The sequence below is a fragment of the Mus caroli genome, unplaced genomic scaffold (assembly GCF_978045245.1).
Source record: "Mus caroli unplaced genomic scaffold, Mus_caroli_1 scaffold_15, whole genome shotgun sequence".
NCBI classification, from domain to species: Eukaryota; Metazoa; Chordata; class Mammalia; order Rodentia; family Muridae; genus Mus; species Mus caroli.
In genome coordinates this window covers 54,021,694-54,041,424 of record NW_028227270.1, presented here as the reverse complement: position 1 = coordinate 54,041,424, position 19,731 = coordinate 54,021,694, and the positions used below count along the sequence as shown (strand labels likewise).

The window sequence follows — 19,731 nt, the reverse complement described above, 5'->3', positions numbered from 1 at the left end:
ATGTTCGTTTTAAGAAAAAGCAGCGAGTACACAGCCTCTTAGTTTCGAATCTGATAAATGGTTCATGATTAATGTGTTTGACAATGGTAAAGTGCTTTTTTATTCTATGATTGTAGCTACAAAGATTAATATTCTCTGATTGGTCTAAAATTAACTGCTTCATTTGGTTCTTTATTAAAAATGTGCTCTGCATGTTTTCGCATTCAGCTCATAAGTTGTTGGTTAAAATTAATAATTGTTACATTGCTACAGATGGTTAATGTTAAATTTGATAACTCAAGTTTAGAGTCCTTCCGACACGTGGCCTAAGGCAGCCCTAGAGGCTGAGTCTCTTAAGATATTTCTAGTTTAGATAATGATTAATGTGGTTCCTATCCTAAATAGTAAAATTTAAGATAAGATATAAAGCAATGCCTCTTTATTAAAGCGTTAAAGCTTGCTTTAATAGGTATTCATAGGTATTAATTGATATCCAAACTTCGTAATATGATAGTAATGCTTCTAATATTGATTTTAACAGTGATAAATTGTTTTGAACATAGGTTTTGCTTTCCCAAAGTTGTAGATATTATCCTAACCTTGCACAAAAACTTAAAAATTATGGTTAAAACTGCCATTGTTCCATTGACTGCAGCTTGCAGTTTGATTGCAAATTTAAGATTAATGCTCAGATTAAAAAGTATTTTACCTTTGAGTCAATACAGGGCTCTGGGCAGTCCCAGAGCGGCTTGTGGCCTTTTCTTTTGTTTTGCAAACAATGCCTAAAAAAGTTTTTCCCTGTGTTCAAGAAAATTTCTTTTTAACAGTGTTACAGATCTATTCAGATGTTTAAAATAATGCTTAAATTCAAAGATTTTTGCTTCTAGTAAACTGGTAATCACTAGAAAATTTTGCCTCTATGTATGGCTAATATAGCTTTACATTATGTAAGAAAAATGTTTATTGTTTCTGCTTCTTTACAAGAAGCCAAAAGTTTTAATCTTTCAGTATATATTGTTTCCTACGTGGAAAATATTTTATTAACTAATGCTTCTCAAGGAAAGTTTACCTTAAATCCTTGCTCTCACCCAAAAGATTCAGAGACAGTATCCTTTTGTTATTTGGTGTTTTGATTTGCTGCAAGGGGTTTTGCAAAAAATAAAGAAAGCTTTTATAATTGTTGTTAATTGGTAATTAAAAATTAGTTGTGCCCAAGACAATTCTTTGGCCAGAAAAAACATTATTGTAAAGTCATTTTTCTCATCCTCCCAGCCGATCGTTGGCCACGTGGGCCCAACTAGCTGCTGTGGGGCGGAGTCTTAAGACACACAGTTGCCCCTATTCCAGCACAAATAATCTGGTTGTGTGCTGTAGATGGTGTTTTAAAATGCTGAACAATCAAACCTTAATTTATATATTAATAGTCAATGCTATATCTCTGAGCTCATAATTACTTAAAATTGTTCGTCCCTCAGATACTATTAATTCTCAAATTTACAATTGCTTATACATATTTTTAGTTAATAAATAAATAAATTATGCACGTGTGACTCTTAATAACTTTTCTAGCCTTCTAGTTACAACCGTTCCTTAAGAAAAATGATTGAAAGTGCAATCAGTCACTGCCCCTTTACAGCCAAATATTTAAAATGTTTTGTCCAAAAAGTTATTAATTCAAAAGGTTAGATATTGTAAAATTTTAAACTTTAACCTCTTAAAAGACAAAAGAGAGAAATTGTATCCCCATATATACTATTTAGTGCATTTCCATGCACACTATTTAAAACATACCTTTATTTTCAAAATTTGAAATTAAAATGTCAAATTTAATAAATGCTTTTTAGTATCTTAAAAGGGTCTACTTATTGGCTTATAGATTGATCCTAAAACAGCTACCTTATTAGGAAAGGGAAAAACAGGTTCTCTCCACAGAACTCTACAGAAGCATATTGGTAATTCGTGTGCTGAGCTGACAGGTAAGTTAACACAGTGTCCTGATTAAAAGGACTAAAAGATTAAATTCATGTTTTAGATCCATCCTTACTTGTCATTTTTCCAGTTTAGACTAGCTTCTAGCCTTTTAACTTTATGGCAATAGTACATCAGAGACTGTATATTCAGACTTAGTAAAATTAGTCATTTAATAGAGTCATAATGATTTTTCACTCTTCTTCAGTGTGACCAGCCATTCTAACTCAATCTTAGACTGGTCTAATATTCAGTTCAATTATTAGAGATTCCTATATTCTAAATTACCTAGCAAAGTTAATTCAGAGCATTTTCCCCAAAGTCACCAAAGGCTCACCTTGCCTTTACCTTATTTGTCCTAAACTTTTTACAAACTGACATTAAAGGTCAGTCTGCAGCGAAACGCCACTGGCACCCAGTTACTTCTAATTCTTATGCATTGGTAAAATGGAAGGACGCCCTGACTAATAAATGGAAGGGTCCAGATCCAGTTCTAATCTGGGGAAGAGGCTCGGTTTGTGTTTTTTCACGAGATGAAGATGAAGCACGGTGGCTACCAGAGAGATTAATTCGTCAGGTAAACACAGATTCTGTCTCTCCTCGTAAGTATCATTCTAAAGACTAAAATTCCTCTTGAGCTGGGAGTGGAAGCTCTCAAAAAACACTGTTTCCTCTGAGCCAATTCCCCTACAAGAGGCCGGAGATTAACTTTAGCTTTACAATTTGCATCTAAATAAAGTACCTTGACTTCTCCAAACAGAAAATTTACATTGCTACACTCTCATTGTTTAGAATTCTTCCTTCTCTCAAGCAGGTCAATCTACATTCTCTGGTTCTCCGCCCCGCCCCTACGAGCAAACAGGTGGTTCTGCTAATCTCCCTTCCAGGGACATCCCAGCATGTGGCTTTTCAGTCTAAGATAAGATTTAGATTTACCAGGAGAGCTAGGGAAGTAGAAATTTCATATATATTTACAAAGATTAGTTCTTATTTTGATAGATATAGGCTTAGTCCCTTAGCTGGCCTCTGGCTTTTCACCCTTGCTGTTACTGCAAGGTGTCCTTAGTTCCTCAGGCTACTGGGAATAACAGAGATGAAGAGGAAGGACTTTCAGCTCCTATTTTAACCAAAATTAATGGTGTTAATACTGACATAATTCTTATCTTGGCCTTGCTAAATCTGAGGTTGACAAGTCTCATATAGAGACCTCGCAATAACTCAGAATTGCGATACTGATTCATAATCATATGAATACGGTATGGGTACCGCTTGGCGCAGAAGATTACTGCGGAGGGAAGGTCCAGTTTGACCGTTTCTGAGTTCCCTGTGCGACACACCTGATTTGAAGGAGGTTGGTATCCGACTCCAGCTAAAAACCAAAAATACTTAAGGCTCTGCCTCCCCTCCCCAAAAGATACCAAGAGCCACAGATGTGAGTCGTTACAATGCTCACGGGAGGAATCAGGCTAATGTCCACCCAAGTCAAGGTTAAAGGCCCACTCATCTACGGATGAGAAAATCATTTGATCACCTCTGTTAAGCATTGCCTATTTAAACTTAATTAATAGGGGGGAGAGAGATTGGAGACCTTGCTGTCGTAAGGGCAAGCCCTTCACTGCCTCCCACCCAAAAAATAAAAAAGCCAATTGGCCTTGTACTAGGAGCCAGCCAGTCTTAATCTCTTCTCACTGTTCCCCTGCCTGTCACCCAAAATTGTGGATAATTATCAGTTCAGTGTTATTCTAAAATTGTTTAGTTAAACTCAGCCAGGGTTCCAACGCCCTACTTAAAAGGCAAACAGGTAGCTACCTATTCAGCACTAATTAGCATTATAAAGTCAGAGCCTACAGCCCAGTGCTGGTATTCAGTCAGTGCTTTTAAGACAGTCTCAGCCAGATACAGTTTACCATTAGAATAGTTAGGGAATCCCAGGGAAATAGGTTTTTTCTTTAGCCCTAGGAACTCAGGCAGAACTATTGAACATAGATAATTTTTCTGCCACAGGCCACCCCCTTTTTTATTTTTGTTTTGTTATCTAATGGGGGGAAATGTGGCCTCCCTTCCCCCCAGCCTGGAACCTGCCTGCTCAAGGGTGGAGCTACCGGCTCATTCGTCCTGCCACGCCCACTGCTGGAACCTGCCCTTGCTGCCTGGAGGCACACACGTGTTCGTCCTGCTACTGGACCCTGAGTTACTTGGCGGGAAATTGGGTTCCCTCCCCCTTCCTTTATAAACTGAGTGTCTGGAAATATTAAATTGAGTCTTGATCAGAATGTTGTCTTGACTCCATTGTTTCTTCCGCCCCGACTAGTTTCCTCTCTTTTCAGCCTGAACTGCCATTTTCAGTTGAACCGTTCGTGTTGTGGACCGCGGGCGGGCCGCAACAACTGGGGCATATTCTGTTTCTGGAACTAGGTTTTCAGTGAGCTAAAACAGCATATGACGATTTATAAAATCATTCTCTGTATTCAGAAGGCATTGTTTCTCTGTAAGACTGCACCCAGGCATGTACCTAAGCATGACTTGTTTCAGTACTTCAGGTGTGGGCAGACAGCCTGAGAAACTCAATATGTGTTTTCCTCTTATAAAAAATCCCAATGTTAAGAATTCTGTCCTGATTCTATGAGACATGGATATATTGGCTCCATTGTGGATCAGTGTCTAAGCTTTACATACAAAGTATACCTGTAGCCTTGGAAAGAGACATTTAAAGAGAAAACCCACAAAACCAGGACACCTGAGGGACTTAAAAAGTTCTAGAGATGAAAGAAGGGTATCAGGGCTTGCTGGAGCAGAAACAAAGGCCAACTTCAGCCATAAGACAGTGGAGTCCCAAACACACACACACACACACACACACACACACACACATACACACTCCTCAGAGGAATAAGGTTTGCAAACCTTGTATAAAGGACCCAACCTCACTTTCATCTCCAATCACCCAAAACAAGCAGGGAAGCTAGAGGACTCTTCCCACCAAAAAACTGGCTTCAACCCTTGTCCACAGTGAGCTTGAGTCCTTGACCTACAGGCTGGCTAGACTCCTGTCATGCGTGGGTCCCTGCCTCTTCCCACTCTGGAGGCCCTGACCTGGTAGCTACCTCAGTAGCCTATGTTCTGCAGTAGAGGTGACCCTGACACTACTTTGCTCTAATAGTATATGAATGGGTCAGAGAGATTATATAGCTCAGTCCCAGCAGCCAAAGGATCCCTTTGGGCAAGTGTGGCAGGGAGTTACTAGGTTTAGACTTTTGACAAGACCATAAGGGGGAACATGGTGCTGGGCATGAGTGCATTGAGAAGCGGACATGGACTTTAGGAGGACCACTAAAGCAACCTCAGCAAGGACGTTGGCATCTCTCTTGGAGCTCAGACAGGAGAACAGAGGAACTCTACAGCTTCCAGGTGCCTTAGTTCTAAAGTGAGCTCAGACAGTGGCCCTGAGGAACAAGTGTAAGAAACAGAACAATAGCTGAGACAGCATACATCAGGTGGATTTTTCAGTCATTCACTGCAGCATCCACAGAAATGACATAATACATGGATTTGCCTGAACTCAGCATCTTTAGTTTAGATGTTAGAAGGAGATGCAGGGAAGGATTCCCTGTCAGCAGTTTGTCTACTTACTAGAATCTTTACCAGACAAAATACATCTTTACTTACCTCCTTGGAGGACCAGAAGCACTAGGTGAGGTTTTGGTGACAGCAAATCCATTTGTCATTTCAGGACACTTTGGCCCCGACTTGATCTGGTGTATAAAGCCAAACCCACAATTGCATCATACCAGGGCAGCCCAGCTCCTGAAACTTCAAGTGTCAATTCCCTTGGGTAAAACAATTGAAACAGTGGATCTTCCAAAGCTCCAGGTTTGGAGGCCGCATGACAACATTTTATCCTCACTATTGGTTGCTTGGGTGACCAGTTAGATAAAACTCAGGCAGAATGGAGTCCCTTTGGCTCCTTTGGTCCCTTGGGAGTCTTTGCAATGTTTGCACACATCTGAACATCTGTGCACGTTCCTGCAGACCTAAGTATGAAATCATTGTGAGAGACTAACATTACACTTAAGTGCATCTCAAATCACTTACCCTCATGCTAATGAAACTCATCCCAAGAGCTCTTCGTGAAGGATGAAGAATTTCTCAAATGTTTTCCTATCACATACTCAATAATAAGGATTTAAAATGCATGCCTTTTGTGGATACAGAATTCAAAGATTAAACCATGCCACAGGGATTGTGTGTTTAATACCTTATCAATAAATTTTCACAATTTTGTGGATTCAAGATTTTTTTCCTTTGTTCTTTGATCTTCTGTACTGATGTTTCTAAGCGTGCATTGCCTATCATCACTTGGTATGCTCACCCTATATATTTCGATGGATAAGTAAAATACATTGATTGAACTCTTAAGTCTATGCTTATGTAGTCTTAGAGGCTACTTTGGGTCTGTGTTCCACAGTGGAGTAGACTCCACTGCAGCTGATGTTTTAGTACCCGCCTTTAGTTCACAGGATCTAAGGAATGGGCAAGGCTTTGACTCCATGTGATCCCCTGGTTGTTTTGTGAGCAGCCCCATGTACACTGATTTCTGAGGGCTCTCAGAAGGAAATCCTAGTTGCAGGATATCTCAACTATTGCGGTGAGGGTGGATACCACTTTAAAATGTTTGTGCTCTGTACACTCTTGTTTCTACAGTAAAACTCAAAGCCTTGTGCATTTATGTCTCACCTGCATACAACAAGTTGGAGAAATGACTGGATGTGTGACCTGCTTTTATTACAGACACCTTTCTACCAACAGATCAACAGTAGTAGTCTCTGTTGGACATAGGAAGCCTGTTAGCTGGTTTTAATCAATGCCTCCATGGGCTTCTTGTTGATCTTCTTTCCAATGTCTGAGAGTCCGGGGCATTAACTCGGGACAAGAGATTTAGAGGAACCTTAGATACACACGTGCTTGGGTGTGGCGTGGGGATGTCAAATTTTAACTTCAGAGTCAACCTCCTCAGCCTGCTCAAACAGCATGTGTTCCTGTATGTGTAATATTAGCAATGCCCTGGAGGAATTGTTTCTCCATATTCAAAAAGTAGAAACACAAACAACAGTATACAAGGTTGTTGGGGCAGAAACCAAGCCAGCATTGTATCCCAAGTCCATTTGTCAAAAGCCACTGAGGAGCTAGGAGCATAGTCAGGAACGCCAAGGCTGGTTTCAAACATTTTATAAAGTTAGTTTTCCTTCCCACGTTGGTTAGTGTATTGCTTTGTTTATTTAACGAACAACTAAGTCAACGTCCCCCCCCCCCCCAGGAAGTAGTAATATTAAAATTACTACTAGAAATGACTTATAAGCCAAATGTTTCTGTCAAAGGCTTGACTCATATCCATACATCTCCGATGTGGTTCTGAAAGAGGAAAAACTGAACTCTTCCTGAACTCTTCAACTCAAAGTCCTCTTACCCCTCCCATCTGGAGATTGTTCCCGGAACCCCTGAACTTTTCCTGAACTCTTCACCCCTGAGCCCGATCCCCTCCCAAATGAAAACTGTTCCAAGAACATTTTTTAGATAATGGTCTCCTGGAACAAACCCAGTCCAACCCCTCCCAACTGAAGACTGTGCCAGGAACATTCTTGAGATAAGGGTTTAAACATTGCCAAAATATAGGACACGACCCCTTGGTTATGGAAAGCCCCTTGGAAGAACTCTTGGCAAAACCCCTTGGTGACGTAAATTTGTACTTTCCCTGCCCTGCTCCCCCCCTTGGCTGTTTTCTATAAAAGCCTGAGAAAAACTTGGGCCGGGGTCGAATCTCCTCTATACCGTGCTTGGTTGTATGAGTTTCGACCCCAGAGCTCTGGTACATGTGCCCCTTGCTGTTGCTTTATTAAATCTTCCTTCCTATATTCAGAGTTCGGTCTCAGTGTCTTCTTGGGTTCGCGGCTGTCCCGAGACTTGAGTGAGGGTCTCCCTTCGGGGGTCTTTCAGTTCTGGGGTCGAAAACCAATCTCATTACCCATAGCTTTTCTGCAGATAAGGCTTCCTCCTTGCACCTTCCACTGTGTGTTACCATCCAGATAACTCTCCAAACAGTAGACTTCACCCACCCTGGGTTTCCGGATTTCCTTCGCACAGACTTCTGGGAGATGTAGTCCGCACCACTGTGACCACTGGGAGCCTTCCAGGAAATCCCCTTCTGAGTTCAGGTCTGTACGCGTGCTTCTTCCTTAAAGTTGGGCGGAAATCGTTTGCGGCTATCTATTCCAGTTGTCTCTGACAAGAAGGTTGGTCCAGGGAGCAGCGTAGCCTGGGGCTCTGTGCTGGGTTTGCGTCAAGGAGGTTGGTTCAGGAAGCAGCGTGGAGTCGGGTTCCGCGCCGGGAGCAGGGCTCTGTCTTGGAGGGAGCGCTTCTGGGCTGGGTGGGAGGGCGGAAGCAGCTGCCAGGACTTGCTGTGCAGAACTGGCTGGGATCGCTGAGGCTGCAGTTTTGGAGTGAGGGGACTGGCGGTTTGGGATTGTGTCCTGAGTGAAGGTTTCCTTTAGGACACCGCGAGCAGCCCGAGTCTGCCTTGGTTCTCTGGTACACTGGAGCAGCTTGGTAGTGGGGGAATAGATTGCAAACTAATGCTGATGAGCTGACTGCCTGCTCCTGAGACAGTGCCGGAGCTCACAGACCTGCATTGCTGGAAGCGCGCGTCCCTGGCTGCCCCACTCTCACCTGGATGCTGCCAGAGTCCTTTGTGTCTTTAGAGTAAAAGGGTTTCTGGTCCCCGTGTACTCTGTAGCCAGCCTATAGCAATGGCCTTGAGGTCTGACTGTGTTCATTTTTCTCTGCCAGTAAAGAATTAAGAGAGGGCCAGGCGTGGTGGCGCACACCTTTAATCCCAGCACTCCGGAGGCAGAGGCAGGCGGATTTCCGAGTTCGAGGCCAGCCTGGTCTACAAAGTGAGTTCCAGGACAGCCAGGGCTATACAGAGAAACCCTGTCTCGAAAAACCAAAAAAAAAAAAAAAAAAAAAAAAGAGAGAGAGAGAGGAAAAATCCGAGGTACGACAGCTGTCGTGTTGGGGAATTCTGGGACACAGCCAACAGATCTGTCTGAATGCACGGAAAATCTTGGACTAGGGTTGAAGAAACACATGCAGTGGACACACAGGCAGGAATGTCTACAAGGCAGAGTGGGATCAAAAGGAGCTCACACCGTGTTTCACCTTGAGGGCTATGTTTTCTAAACTTGACAGGACATCCATCCCTACTTTACAGTTGAGAATTTTTTTAAAAATATTTATTTATTTATTATATGTAAGTACACTGTAGCTGTCTTCAGACACTCCAGAAGAGGGTATCAGATTTCATTACAGATGGTTGTGAGCCACCGTGTGGTTGCTGGGATTTGAACTCAGGACCTTTGGAAGAGCAGTCAGTGCTCTTAACAGCTGAGCCATTTCACCAGCCCCGAGAGTTTTTAAAAAAGAGAGAGTGTCCACTTGGCCCGCAATGGTTCCGGTCAACATGACATTATCAGGGCTTGGACTTGTTGAGGAAGTTTATGGACATTGTTTATATTTCTGCCATTGTTTCTGTTATCTTGTAGCTTTGCTTCCCAGGGTAATATGAGGTATTAAAGGGCGGTGAAAAATAAACTCGAGGCTGCTGTGGTATTGACCAGCAGTCCTCCCAAGTCTATTTCTTGGCTCTGCATCTTTCTGCCTCTCCTGTCTTTAATCCTCACTCCACACTCAGAGACTCTTTGACTCTTGGCCCAACCTAGGAGTTGCTGCTTTGTGATCTGTGCTGTATGTATTTTAAGCACTGTGTACTATAGACAGGCTGGTAGGGAATGGGGAAGCTGTATTGTTTGGAACCTGATCAGGAATCCAGCCCTCTCTTTGCTCTCATGTTGACTTCCCACCAACGTCCTGCTAATCTTTAGATCTGCCCGACTCTGAAAATATATCTCTGTCACTGTCAGGAGATGCAAGAGTTCTTAAAACATCTGTGCTGTCCTTTCTGTTGCTCTAGACTTCCTCTAGGATGGGCTTCCACTGAGTGGAATGTAACCATCGAGCTCCCAGTTATTGGAAGAATATGTAGTAATTGTTAATGGGTGGAAGTGTTCCTGCCTCAGGTCAGACATTATTTGCATTTCTTCCCCATAGAAAGTGAATTTTGCAAGTCTCTGATTCCCCTGCAATGTTTGCTGTTAATTGTATTGGCTAAAACCCACACAAAACAGTATCCTGTTTACAGGTCCCCGGACCTCCATCCCCAGGGTCTCACAGGAGATTGTACTCAGGACAGCAGACACTCACCCATGCAGAATGGAGGAAGCCAGTGGTGGCCAACATAGGGAGTGTGCCCCACAGTTAATTCTCCATTGTGAGCATGCTCTGATTCTCTCACAGAGAGTCGTTTTTGTCTTTGCTCTGCTCTGGGCTCCTGACATTCTCCATATTGCTGGTTTTCCCGTGGACTTGGTGATGAAAACATTAAAAAAAGTGTAATCTGCTTTTTCATACTTGTAAAGGCAGGATCTTTCTCTACTAGCTGTACAGGAAGTTTTAAGACCTTTCAATTTATTTTTCCCTTGAGAAACTCCTATTCACCAAAGTGCTTCATTATGCCAGTTCATTTTGGAGATGTTCTGGTCTCTTCATCGCTGCTGAATTCTGCTCATTAGACAAAAGACTATTTTTGGTGCAGTCATTCTTTAAAGAGGATATATTTAAGTTGTCCTATAAAGTCTTGTGACAATAGCTATTCCTCCTCCCAAGGGTGGAAACACCTTGCACTTCAGACACAAGACTCAGGAGATTGCAGCTGGATCTGACATGAAGATCTGAAGAGGGACGAGTTGTCCATACGGATTGAAGGTGCTTTCCCAGGTTCCAAGGGAGAGAAGAAAAAAAAAAAATAGCTCTGCTTAGCTCTTACCCCAGTGGGCCACAGCAATGACCTGTATGTCATTACAGCCCTAAAGATGTCACAGTGCACTCAATATCTTGACATATACAGAAGCTGTTCAATGGGACTTAAAGCCTCATCAATTGAAGTTACATCATGCTTAGAAGCTGCCGCAGGTGACTTGTTAGGTTGAAACCTTAGAGGGGAACATACTAATGACATTTTACTAAAGCATCCTAAGCACTCACTGCATTCTGATTGCTTTTCCTTAGACCTACACATCAGTGTGCAGCTCTTACTGTTCAAAGCGCTTCTGGCTGCATCAGAGAGAGCTTTGCAGAAAACTGAAACTTACCAAAGTGCAGAGGACTATGTGTGATCTTGTGATCTGACCCAATAGGTATGTCTGCAATTTCTGCACATAATAGCCAGGGAACATTTCTGGAGCAGTTTGAGTATGAGGAGCAGTTTGAGTATGAGGACCCGATGTCCTTGTCAAAACCAGATGTTTGCTGTGAGTTTATTAATGGTTTTAATTAATTACAGGTGTGATATTATTCATTGGTCTTTATTTCAGGAAATGTTGTCCTTCTGGGATGTAGCCATTGATTTCTCTCCAGAAGAGTGGGATTGCCTGGAGCCTGCTCAGTGGGATCTGTACAGGGATGTGATGCTGGAGAATTACAGCCACCTTGTGTTCCTGGGTGAGCTTTGTATCTGTAGAGAATTCCTATCTCACCCCTACCATCAACATGTAGCTTTCCCGCTTTGTACAATATCTCGTGGAAGTATTTCAACAACGAGTTTCATACCCATCATTTGAAGAAAAATTAGGGAGTTTGCTGTACAGCTAAGATACATGTCATTGTTTTTCCTCTCTGTATTTGAAATGTCTGTGTTGGAAGCATGCCTCCTTTACTCTTGTGAGACTGTTAGAAATGCACCGGCATCAGGCCTAGACCACACTTGTTAATGAAATTGTTTCTCAATTCACTTTAATGTTTTCCCTCTAAAGAAACTCAGAATCAGGATATTGTACATTGCTTTCTGTATTTTACTGTCCATGACAGAAATCCTTTAAGGAACTAATTGCAGTTATTTATTGTATCATTTCTTTTCTTATGTACTGAAAGAGAGAGTAAAAGAACACTTAAGCAATCTTAACTTCTTGTCCTCCAAACAGGTCTTGCTGTCTCTAAGCCATTCCTCGTGACATTTCTGGAGCAAAGACAAGGGCCTTGGGATATGAAGAGACAAGGAATGGCCACTGTGTACCCAGGTATGTAGGAAAGTGGGAGTCAGGGGACAGAGTTCAAGTCCAAAGATCCAACAACCAGCCAGGCTTTCCCGTGTGCCTTGAAATATGTATTATGACCATCATTCTTTAGGTCTCTCCTTCACATCTCTCAGACACTTATGGTGGCTTAAGTCTCTTAGGATTTATATTTTGCAAACAGTGACCCCTGTGTATGTATTTACAGGGACTTCCAAGGCTTTTCTTGTTGCTGAGTTTCTATTGTAGTGTAACACTCAGGGAAATGCAACTGAGTATTGGTCAGACCGGGAGTCACTTTTTTGATGGTGTTAAGGCAGACTTGTTCCAGATATCTCTCATACTGAAGTGAGCATGTCTTGGTTAATAAAATCAATGATACGTTCCCATGACACAGAGGCAGGCAGAAGCAGGGCGCTCAACAATTTTAGTTCTGTTGATTAGGACAAATTGGGCTGGGGAGCTGTTGGATAAACTCAGACTAACAGGAGTTCCTTTGGACAGTTCATTTCTCACTGATCTTAGGTAGCATCTGTCGAATATTGTCTCACAGTCTGCTGAGGACTGCTTATAGAATCAGACTTAGCTCCAGGGCAGGGATTAGCTTTGTTAGGAGGAGGAGAAATGAAAGCAACGGACAGGTCACGGACATTTGAACTTGCATGTAGTTTTCATACCATTGGATGGCAGGTGTTGGCAAGTCCTGTTCCCCATGCTTCCTTATCCTGTGATGAGGCTAGCATGCATTTCCTCTGATAGGTCTGTGTCCCATTGGACAGTGTGCTAATAGTAATTGAGTTCTTCTACCCTGGATGTGTCCTGTCATGCAAGCTAGGTGGTGTGTTAGCCTTCTTCACTCAGGCGTTCAGTTTTGTTAACCAGTTTATAAACCACACCGGATTTTGAATATTATGCCATACTGAGTAAACTGTAAGGTGACTTTAAATTTGTTTGAGCTCCCTGTTTTAGGCTAAACGTTGACATGTACAGAGGACTGTATAATGGTATCCATGACTGTATAATGGACCGTTGGTATTAGTCACTTACTCCAGTTTTGTGTCTATGAATGAATTACATTTGAATTCAGCATGAATCCAAACACAATTTGGGCACATTGACTGTCACTCATTAAATGGATCATCATTACCAATTATGTCTTAATTATATTTGCTGTGGCACTACACTGAATTAGTGACTCTCATCAGATTAAAATTTTAATAAATGAAAGTAATTATCTCTATTAAAAATTTCAGCCTCAAAAATTACAATTGTTAGGACTGGTTAAATGGCTCAGTGATTAAGGTCACTGCTTCTCTTCCCGAGGAAGAGTTCAGTTGCCAGCACCCACATGGCAGCTCACAACTGTTTGTAACTTCAAATCCAGGGGATCTGACACCATCACACAGACATACATGCAGACATGCATTGAGGCAAAACACCCATACACGTGAAATAAAAATTAAATCAATAAAAAAAATTACAGTTTCTGAACTGCAAACCTCTTATCTCTAAGTAAAGTTGAACGTAAATACATCCTGGAGGAGCTGGGGACTTCACTGTCCTGATCTCTTTATGGTGCCCCTTTCCACAGTCCAGGTCAGTCCTCCAGACAGTCTATGTGCTTTGTTTTATTTCATTAGGAAATAATACAGAAAAGACAATAGTATGTATGGCCTTTCCAAGAATAAAAAGGCATACAAGTAATTATCATTTCTTAACATGACACCATTTTTGACATACTTAAAGTTTAAGAAAGTTAGCGAAGACATAGTGACTAGATCAACATCTTTAAGTCAGAGTGTTTTATAACCTGAATAGAATTTTATAATGTAGGAACATAAATAAATTTTGACTACTAAGTGTATTTTCTTTTAGTCTCTTTTATTATAATGCCTGGGTTCCATAGTCAGACGGAGTGTGACCTAGCCTCATGGTTTTGTACTTTTGTCCCCCTCTTTATTTATATGATGAGTATTATCTTAAGTAATTTTAATCTTTTCATTAAAGGTATAATTTCAAATGTGGATTTTTTGAATCTTCTTAAAATAGTTACACTGACCTACACAGAGAAACGTTATATGCCAGCAAGAGGTTTAGAGATGTCAGTAGACTTGGAAGAGAGGCATCTTTAGTGAACAAAGATGGGAAGGAGAGTATAGCAGTTCAGTCTGTAACTGACTGAAGAGTCAATTGACTGACCTGGCCTATTATGCCCATTTTTGAAGGAATGCTAACATTGAACAAGCCCAGCTGTGATTGTATTTAGCAGGCACAGCTAGACTTATGAAGACGGTAGCTGTTCAGCTTAGTAGATACAGTGCAACATCAACTGAATAAAAGAATGTTTCAAGCAAACTACACAGCGAGGGTAATTTGATGAATGAATTTGACCTGTGCACATACTGGTAACCTATTGTGCCTTGACAGTTTCCAGGGGAAACATCATAGAAAACCCAAGATTGTTTTTATCGTTTAGATAGCAGGTAGACTTTCCATAGTCACTACGTTGATGATTATAGCACCTGTCAGAATTTAGTTATGATTTTGGAGTTATGATCAAGACACTTCAGCATCTTTAATCTAATTTAAAGCTGGGCATTCCATTAGTTGTTCTTATTTTACACAGCTTTCTTCCATGACATAATTACTAGCAGCCTCTTCTGGAAACAGTTCACTTCTTAGCTGTTCTCAAATGCATGGTATCTTTCCCCAGACTGTCCTTATGTTGTCCTTCTACCTGTGACAGAGTCAGGGAGCCAGTCTGACCCTGGACAGACACTGTGGGAGAAACTTGAGTCAGTTATACTTGAGCCTGGATTCGGTGGGGCTTATCCTATCCCTGGAACCAGGTTTTCATTGAGCTAAAAGCCAGACAGAAAATACCTTCTTGGAGGACCAGAAGGACTAGGTTGCATTTTGGTGTGAGAAATGACATCGGTCATTCCAGTACCCTCTGGCCCTCATTTAATTGGTTTTAAAAGCTGACTCACAGTTGCATGATACCAGAGGCCGGCCAGTGTCCTTAAATTTCAAACGTTTTCATTCTATCTATTCAGACCATTCAAATAGTGGATCTTCCCAAGCTCCAGGTTTGGAGGCCTCACAACAACATTTTCTCAGCAGTATTGCTTAGCTTGGGTGAGCTGTCGGATAAAAATCAGGCCAAATGGAGTCACACTGGGCAGTAACAGTCTTTGCACACAACTGAAATTTTGTGTACTTTACTGCCGACCCAGGTATGAAATCATTGTGAGAAACTAACAGCACACTTAAGGTGTCTCAAATCATTTACGCTCATGCTAGTGAAACTGATGCCAAGAGCTCTTTGTGAAGGATGAAAAGTTTCTAAAATTTTTTCCTATCACATAGTCAATAATAAGAATTTAACATGCATGCCTTCTGTGGATACAGAATACAGATAATTTGAAGATTAAACTATGCCACTAGGAGTGTGTGTTTAATACCTCCTCAATAATTTTCAGAATTTTGTGGATCCAAGATTTTTTTCCTTTGTCCTTTGGTCTTGTGTATCGTTGTTTCTGAGTGGGGGTTGCCGATCATCAATGGTATGCTCACCCTATATATTTTGGTGTATTTTTTAAAATACATTGATAGAACACTTAAGGAAAGTGTAAGATAAAAATACCTATAATCTTTGCTTCTGTGAAATTTCCCTTTATGGATAACCACGGCTCTGCCCTTGTCATGCCTTGTTCATTGTCTCTCTCCACTCAGTGCTCAATGGTTATTTAATCTTATAAATTAATTAGTTTTAGAAATAGGTGATTTTATTGCCAGGACTGGTGTCCTCAGCTTCCATTAATACCAGCACTTGAATCGTGGTAGCAGGTAGATCTCTGAGTTCAAAGCCAGCCTCATATATGTACCAATTTCCAGTACAGGCAGTTCTACAAAGAAACCCTGTCACAAAAATATCCGAGACCACCCAAACAATATAACTAATAGATAATTGAGATACCTATTCATTGACACATACGTCGCTCCAGCAAAATTTCTGTTACTCATGGGTGAGCTTGATATTTATTATTCTGTCTTGATATCTCTCAAGTATATATTTTCCATTCATCAGTATAAATCATAAAATACTGTCCCAAATCCTTAGGTTATGCGATTTAATCTTGATGTGGACAGTGTACTTGTTATGCAACATATCTTTTGTACCTTCCAAAATAAATCTTTTTACTTAGGATAAAAGTATGTTCATCCAATCTCACACAATCATAATTAACTTTTTCTTTGTTTAGGCTTGGCTACTTTATAATTTCATGGATGTGTGGCCTCATAATATCTATATTGCTTGAAAGGCTTACTTCTGGTAGTAAAATGACCTTACAACTTATTTAGGCATTTACCTTTGAATAATATGCGATTGTTTCTATGTTCTGTTTGATTGTGCTCTTTCTCCAGTAAAAATACACATTGTTTCCACCTACTGTATTTGTGAATTTTCCTCAGTGCCACAGGCATTGAAATATACTGTGGATTTTAATTTATGGTTTAATATATATATGAGTTAATGTCTTCATTCTTAAAAATAAGCTTTATAATTAAAAAGAATATTGCTTAACTTTTGTTCGTATCTCATCTTTGACTCCACAGGAATAATACCCAATGATCCTAACAACTGCAGCAAACTGACTAATTGTAAATCACTCCTTATTACACAAAGAAGAATTCATATAGGGGAGAAACCCTACAAGTGTGGAGAATGTGGTAAGGCCCTTAGTTCTCATAAAACACTTTCTATACACCAGAGACTTCACACTGGAGACAAACCTTACAAGTGTGAAGAGTGTCATAAAGCCTTCAGTACTCGCTCATCACTTTTTATACACATGAAAAATCATACTGATGAAAAAATCTACAAGTGTGAAGACTGTGGCAGAACATTTTACTATCCTTCAATGCTGAAGCAACATCAGAGAATTCATTCTGGAGAGAAACCCTACAAGTGTGAAGAGTGTGGGAAATGCTTTAGCTTTCCCTCATTCCTTAAGCAACATCAAAGACTTCATTGTAGAAAAAATGCCTTCAAGTATGAACAAGGTGTCAAAAGATTTCCCCCTCCTCTACCCCTTCAGGAACATGAGCAAATCCGTACTGAAGAGAAACCCTACAAGTGTGGAGAATGCTATAAAGCTTTTCGTTATCACTCAGCCCTTAGGATACACAAGACAGTTCATACTGGAGAGAAACCTTACAAGTGTGAAGAGTGTGGCAAATGTTTTTCCTCATCTTCCTTCCTTAAAAACCATCAAATACTTCACTCTGAAGACAACCCCTACAAGTGTGGAGAATGTTATAAAGCCTTTTGTAATCACTCAGCCCTTAGGATTCACAAGGCAGTTCATACTGGAGAGAGACCTTACAAGTGTGAAGAGTGTGGCAAATGCTATTCCTTCGCTTCCTGCCTTAAAAGACATCAAATACTTCACTCTAAATGCAACCCCTACAAGTGTGAAAAGTGTGGCAAATGTTTTTCCTCATCTTCCTGCCTTAAAAGACATCAAATACCTCACTCTGAAGACAAACCCTACAAGTGTGAAGAATGTTATAAAGCCTTTCGTAATCATTCAGCCCTTAGGATACACAAGACAGTTCATACTGGAGAGAAACCTTACAAGTGTGAAGAGTGTGGCAAATGTTTTTCCTCATCTTCCTTCCTTAAAAACCATCAAATACTTCACTCTGAAGACAACCCCTACAAGTGTGGAGAATGTTATAAAGCCTTTCGTAGTCACTCAGCCCTTAGGATTCACAAGACAGTTCATACTGGAGAGAGACCTTACAAGTGTGAAGACTGTGGCAAATGCTATTCCTCACGTTGCTACCTTAAAATACATCAAATACGTCACTCTAAGTACATCCCCTACAAGTGTGAAGAGTGTGGCAAATGTCTTTCCTCATCTTCCTGCCTTAAAAGACATCAAATACTTCACTCTGAAGACAAACCCTACAAGTGTGAAAAGTGTGGCAAATGTCTTTCCTCATCTTCCTGCCTTAAAAGACATCAAATACTTCACTCTGAAGACAAACCCTACAAGTGTGAAAAATGTGACAAAAGGTTTTCATGCTCAGGCAGTCTTCAGGAGCATCAAACAATTCATACCGGAGAGAAACCATACACGTGTGAAAATTGTCACAAAGCCTTTCGTTATCGCTCATCCCTTAGGAAACATAAGACAGTTCATACCAGAGAGAAATCCACACATATGTGACCAGTGTCCTAGGGGCTTTTCCTCATCCTCATGCCTTGTACAACATCAAGCAATTCACTCTGAAGACAATCCATACTAGTGTGTGGAATGTGGCAAAGCCTTTGTTAATGTTTATAGCCTGACTCAACACATGACAGTTCATGCTGGAGAGAAATCCTATAAAGGTCTCTTATCATTATCAATTGGTTCTGAATTTATTGTATGGTCATCTTCTAAATTTAGAATTTATTAATACATAAATCTGATTGGTTATTTATGAGCTTCTAGAGTCTTGTTCCTACCAGGTAAATGGATGTTGTTATGGTTGACCACAGAGTGGACAGTCAGGCAGTGGGGAGGCTGGGGCTAGCCAGAGAGTTGCCAGTGGCAGGAGAGTGGGAAGCCTGTTCGTCCAGTCCTTGACAGAGAGTTGACAGGCAGAGAGCACCTGGAGCACAGAGAGTTGGCAGTTTCTTTTTTAATATTTTCCTCAACAGTCTTTAAAAGTTTATACTTCTTCAGTCCTTAAAAAACATAAACTAATTCATGCTGAATAAAACCTTGTATGGTGTGCGGTAAAAACCATTCCTAATTCTTCAAACCGTATCCAAATCAATCCATAGGGTAGACTATTAAGTGAATTAGTTTGGAATGTCAACACCACCATCTTACTCCAAGGAGCACAAATTTTGAGAATGTCATCAGAGAACAGTAGAGACTTCTCTTTACTATAACCTCCCAACCAGTGTGTTCTATAGTGTGCTTGAATATGGCATGGGTTGTTGCATTTCTTTCTTCTGTACCTACAGATATAAAACAAAACTGTTATTATTTCATAACGTGGGTCTTAGATCTGGGCCATTGTGTAGTTACTGTTGTTTTCCTCAGTGGGGCCACACAAGCTCCCCCAATAATGTTTCTCCTGGGCATGTAAAAAGCTCGATAAACTCAGATGTCTCACTTTTTGTAAAATGATCTGCATTGGTTCTCACCTCGGTTGAATGGGCGTTAGTGTTTCTCTCTCCAGGAAAATCTAACAGAACACACTGAAGTCATAATTAGTTTCAGAATGAAGGATCTTTATTCACTTTGATTACAGAGCAATGTTTCTCATCTTATTCCAACTTTCATGTCATAGAAACTTGACAGCGATTTGAAATATGGACTCCCCAAGATATAAGATACAATTTGCTAAACGCATGAAACTCAAGAAGAATGAAGACCAAAGTGTGGACACTGTGCACCTTCTTAGAATTGGGAACAAAACACCCAGGGAAGGAGTTACAGAGACAAAGTTCGTAGCTGTGATGAAAGGATGGACCATTTAGAGACTGCTGTATCCAGGGATCCATCCCATAATCAGCTTCTAAACGCTGACACCATTGCAT

The 19,731-nt window shown here is 40.9% G+C and overlaps 1 protein-coding gene across 2 annotated transcripts; it reads left to right on the top strand.

The window, feature by feature from the left end:
* Positions 1-7,915: 7,915 nt before the first annotated feature.
* Positions 7,916-18,546, top strand: LOC110288895 (uncharacterized). 2 transcript variants are annotated; one of them, XM_085830985.1, is made up of 6 exons: positions 7,916-8,234; positions 8,788-8,894; positions 10,723-11,252; positions 11,430-11,556; positions 12,036-12,131; positions 16,746-18,546. In XM_085830985.1, the coding sequence occupies exons 4-6, from the start codon at positions 11,433-11,435 to the stop codon at positions 18,362-18,364; spliced, it is 1,839 nt and encodes a 612-aa protein (XP_085687111.1). In that variant the 5' UTR covers positions 7,916-8,234; positions 8,788-8,894; positions 10,723-11,252; positions 11,430-11,432; the 3' UTR covers positions 18,365-18,546. The 2 variants fall into 2 exon arrangements, with proteins under 2 accessions (XP_085687111.1, XP_085687112.1); XM_085830986.1 differs by lacking the exons at positions 8,788-8,894; positions 10,723-11,252 and having other exon boundaries at positions 8,163-8,234.
* Positions 18,547-19,731: the final 1,185 nt, after the last annotated feature.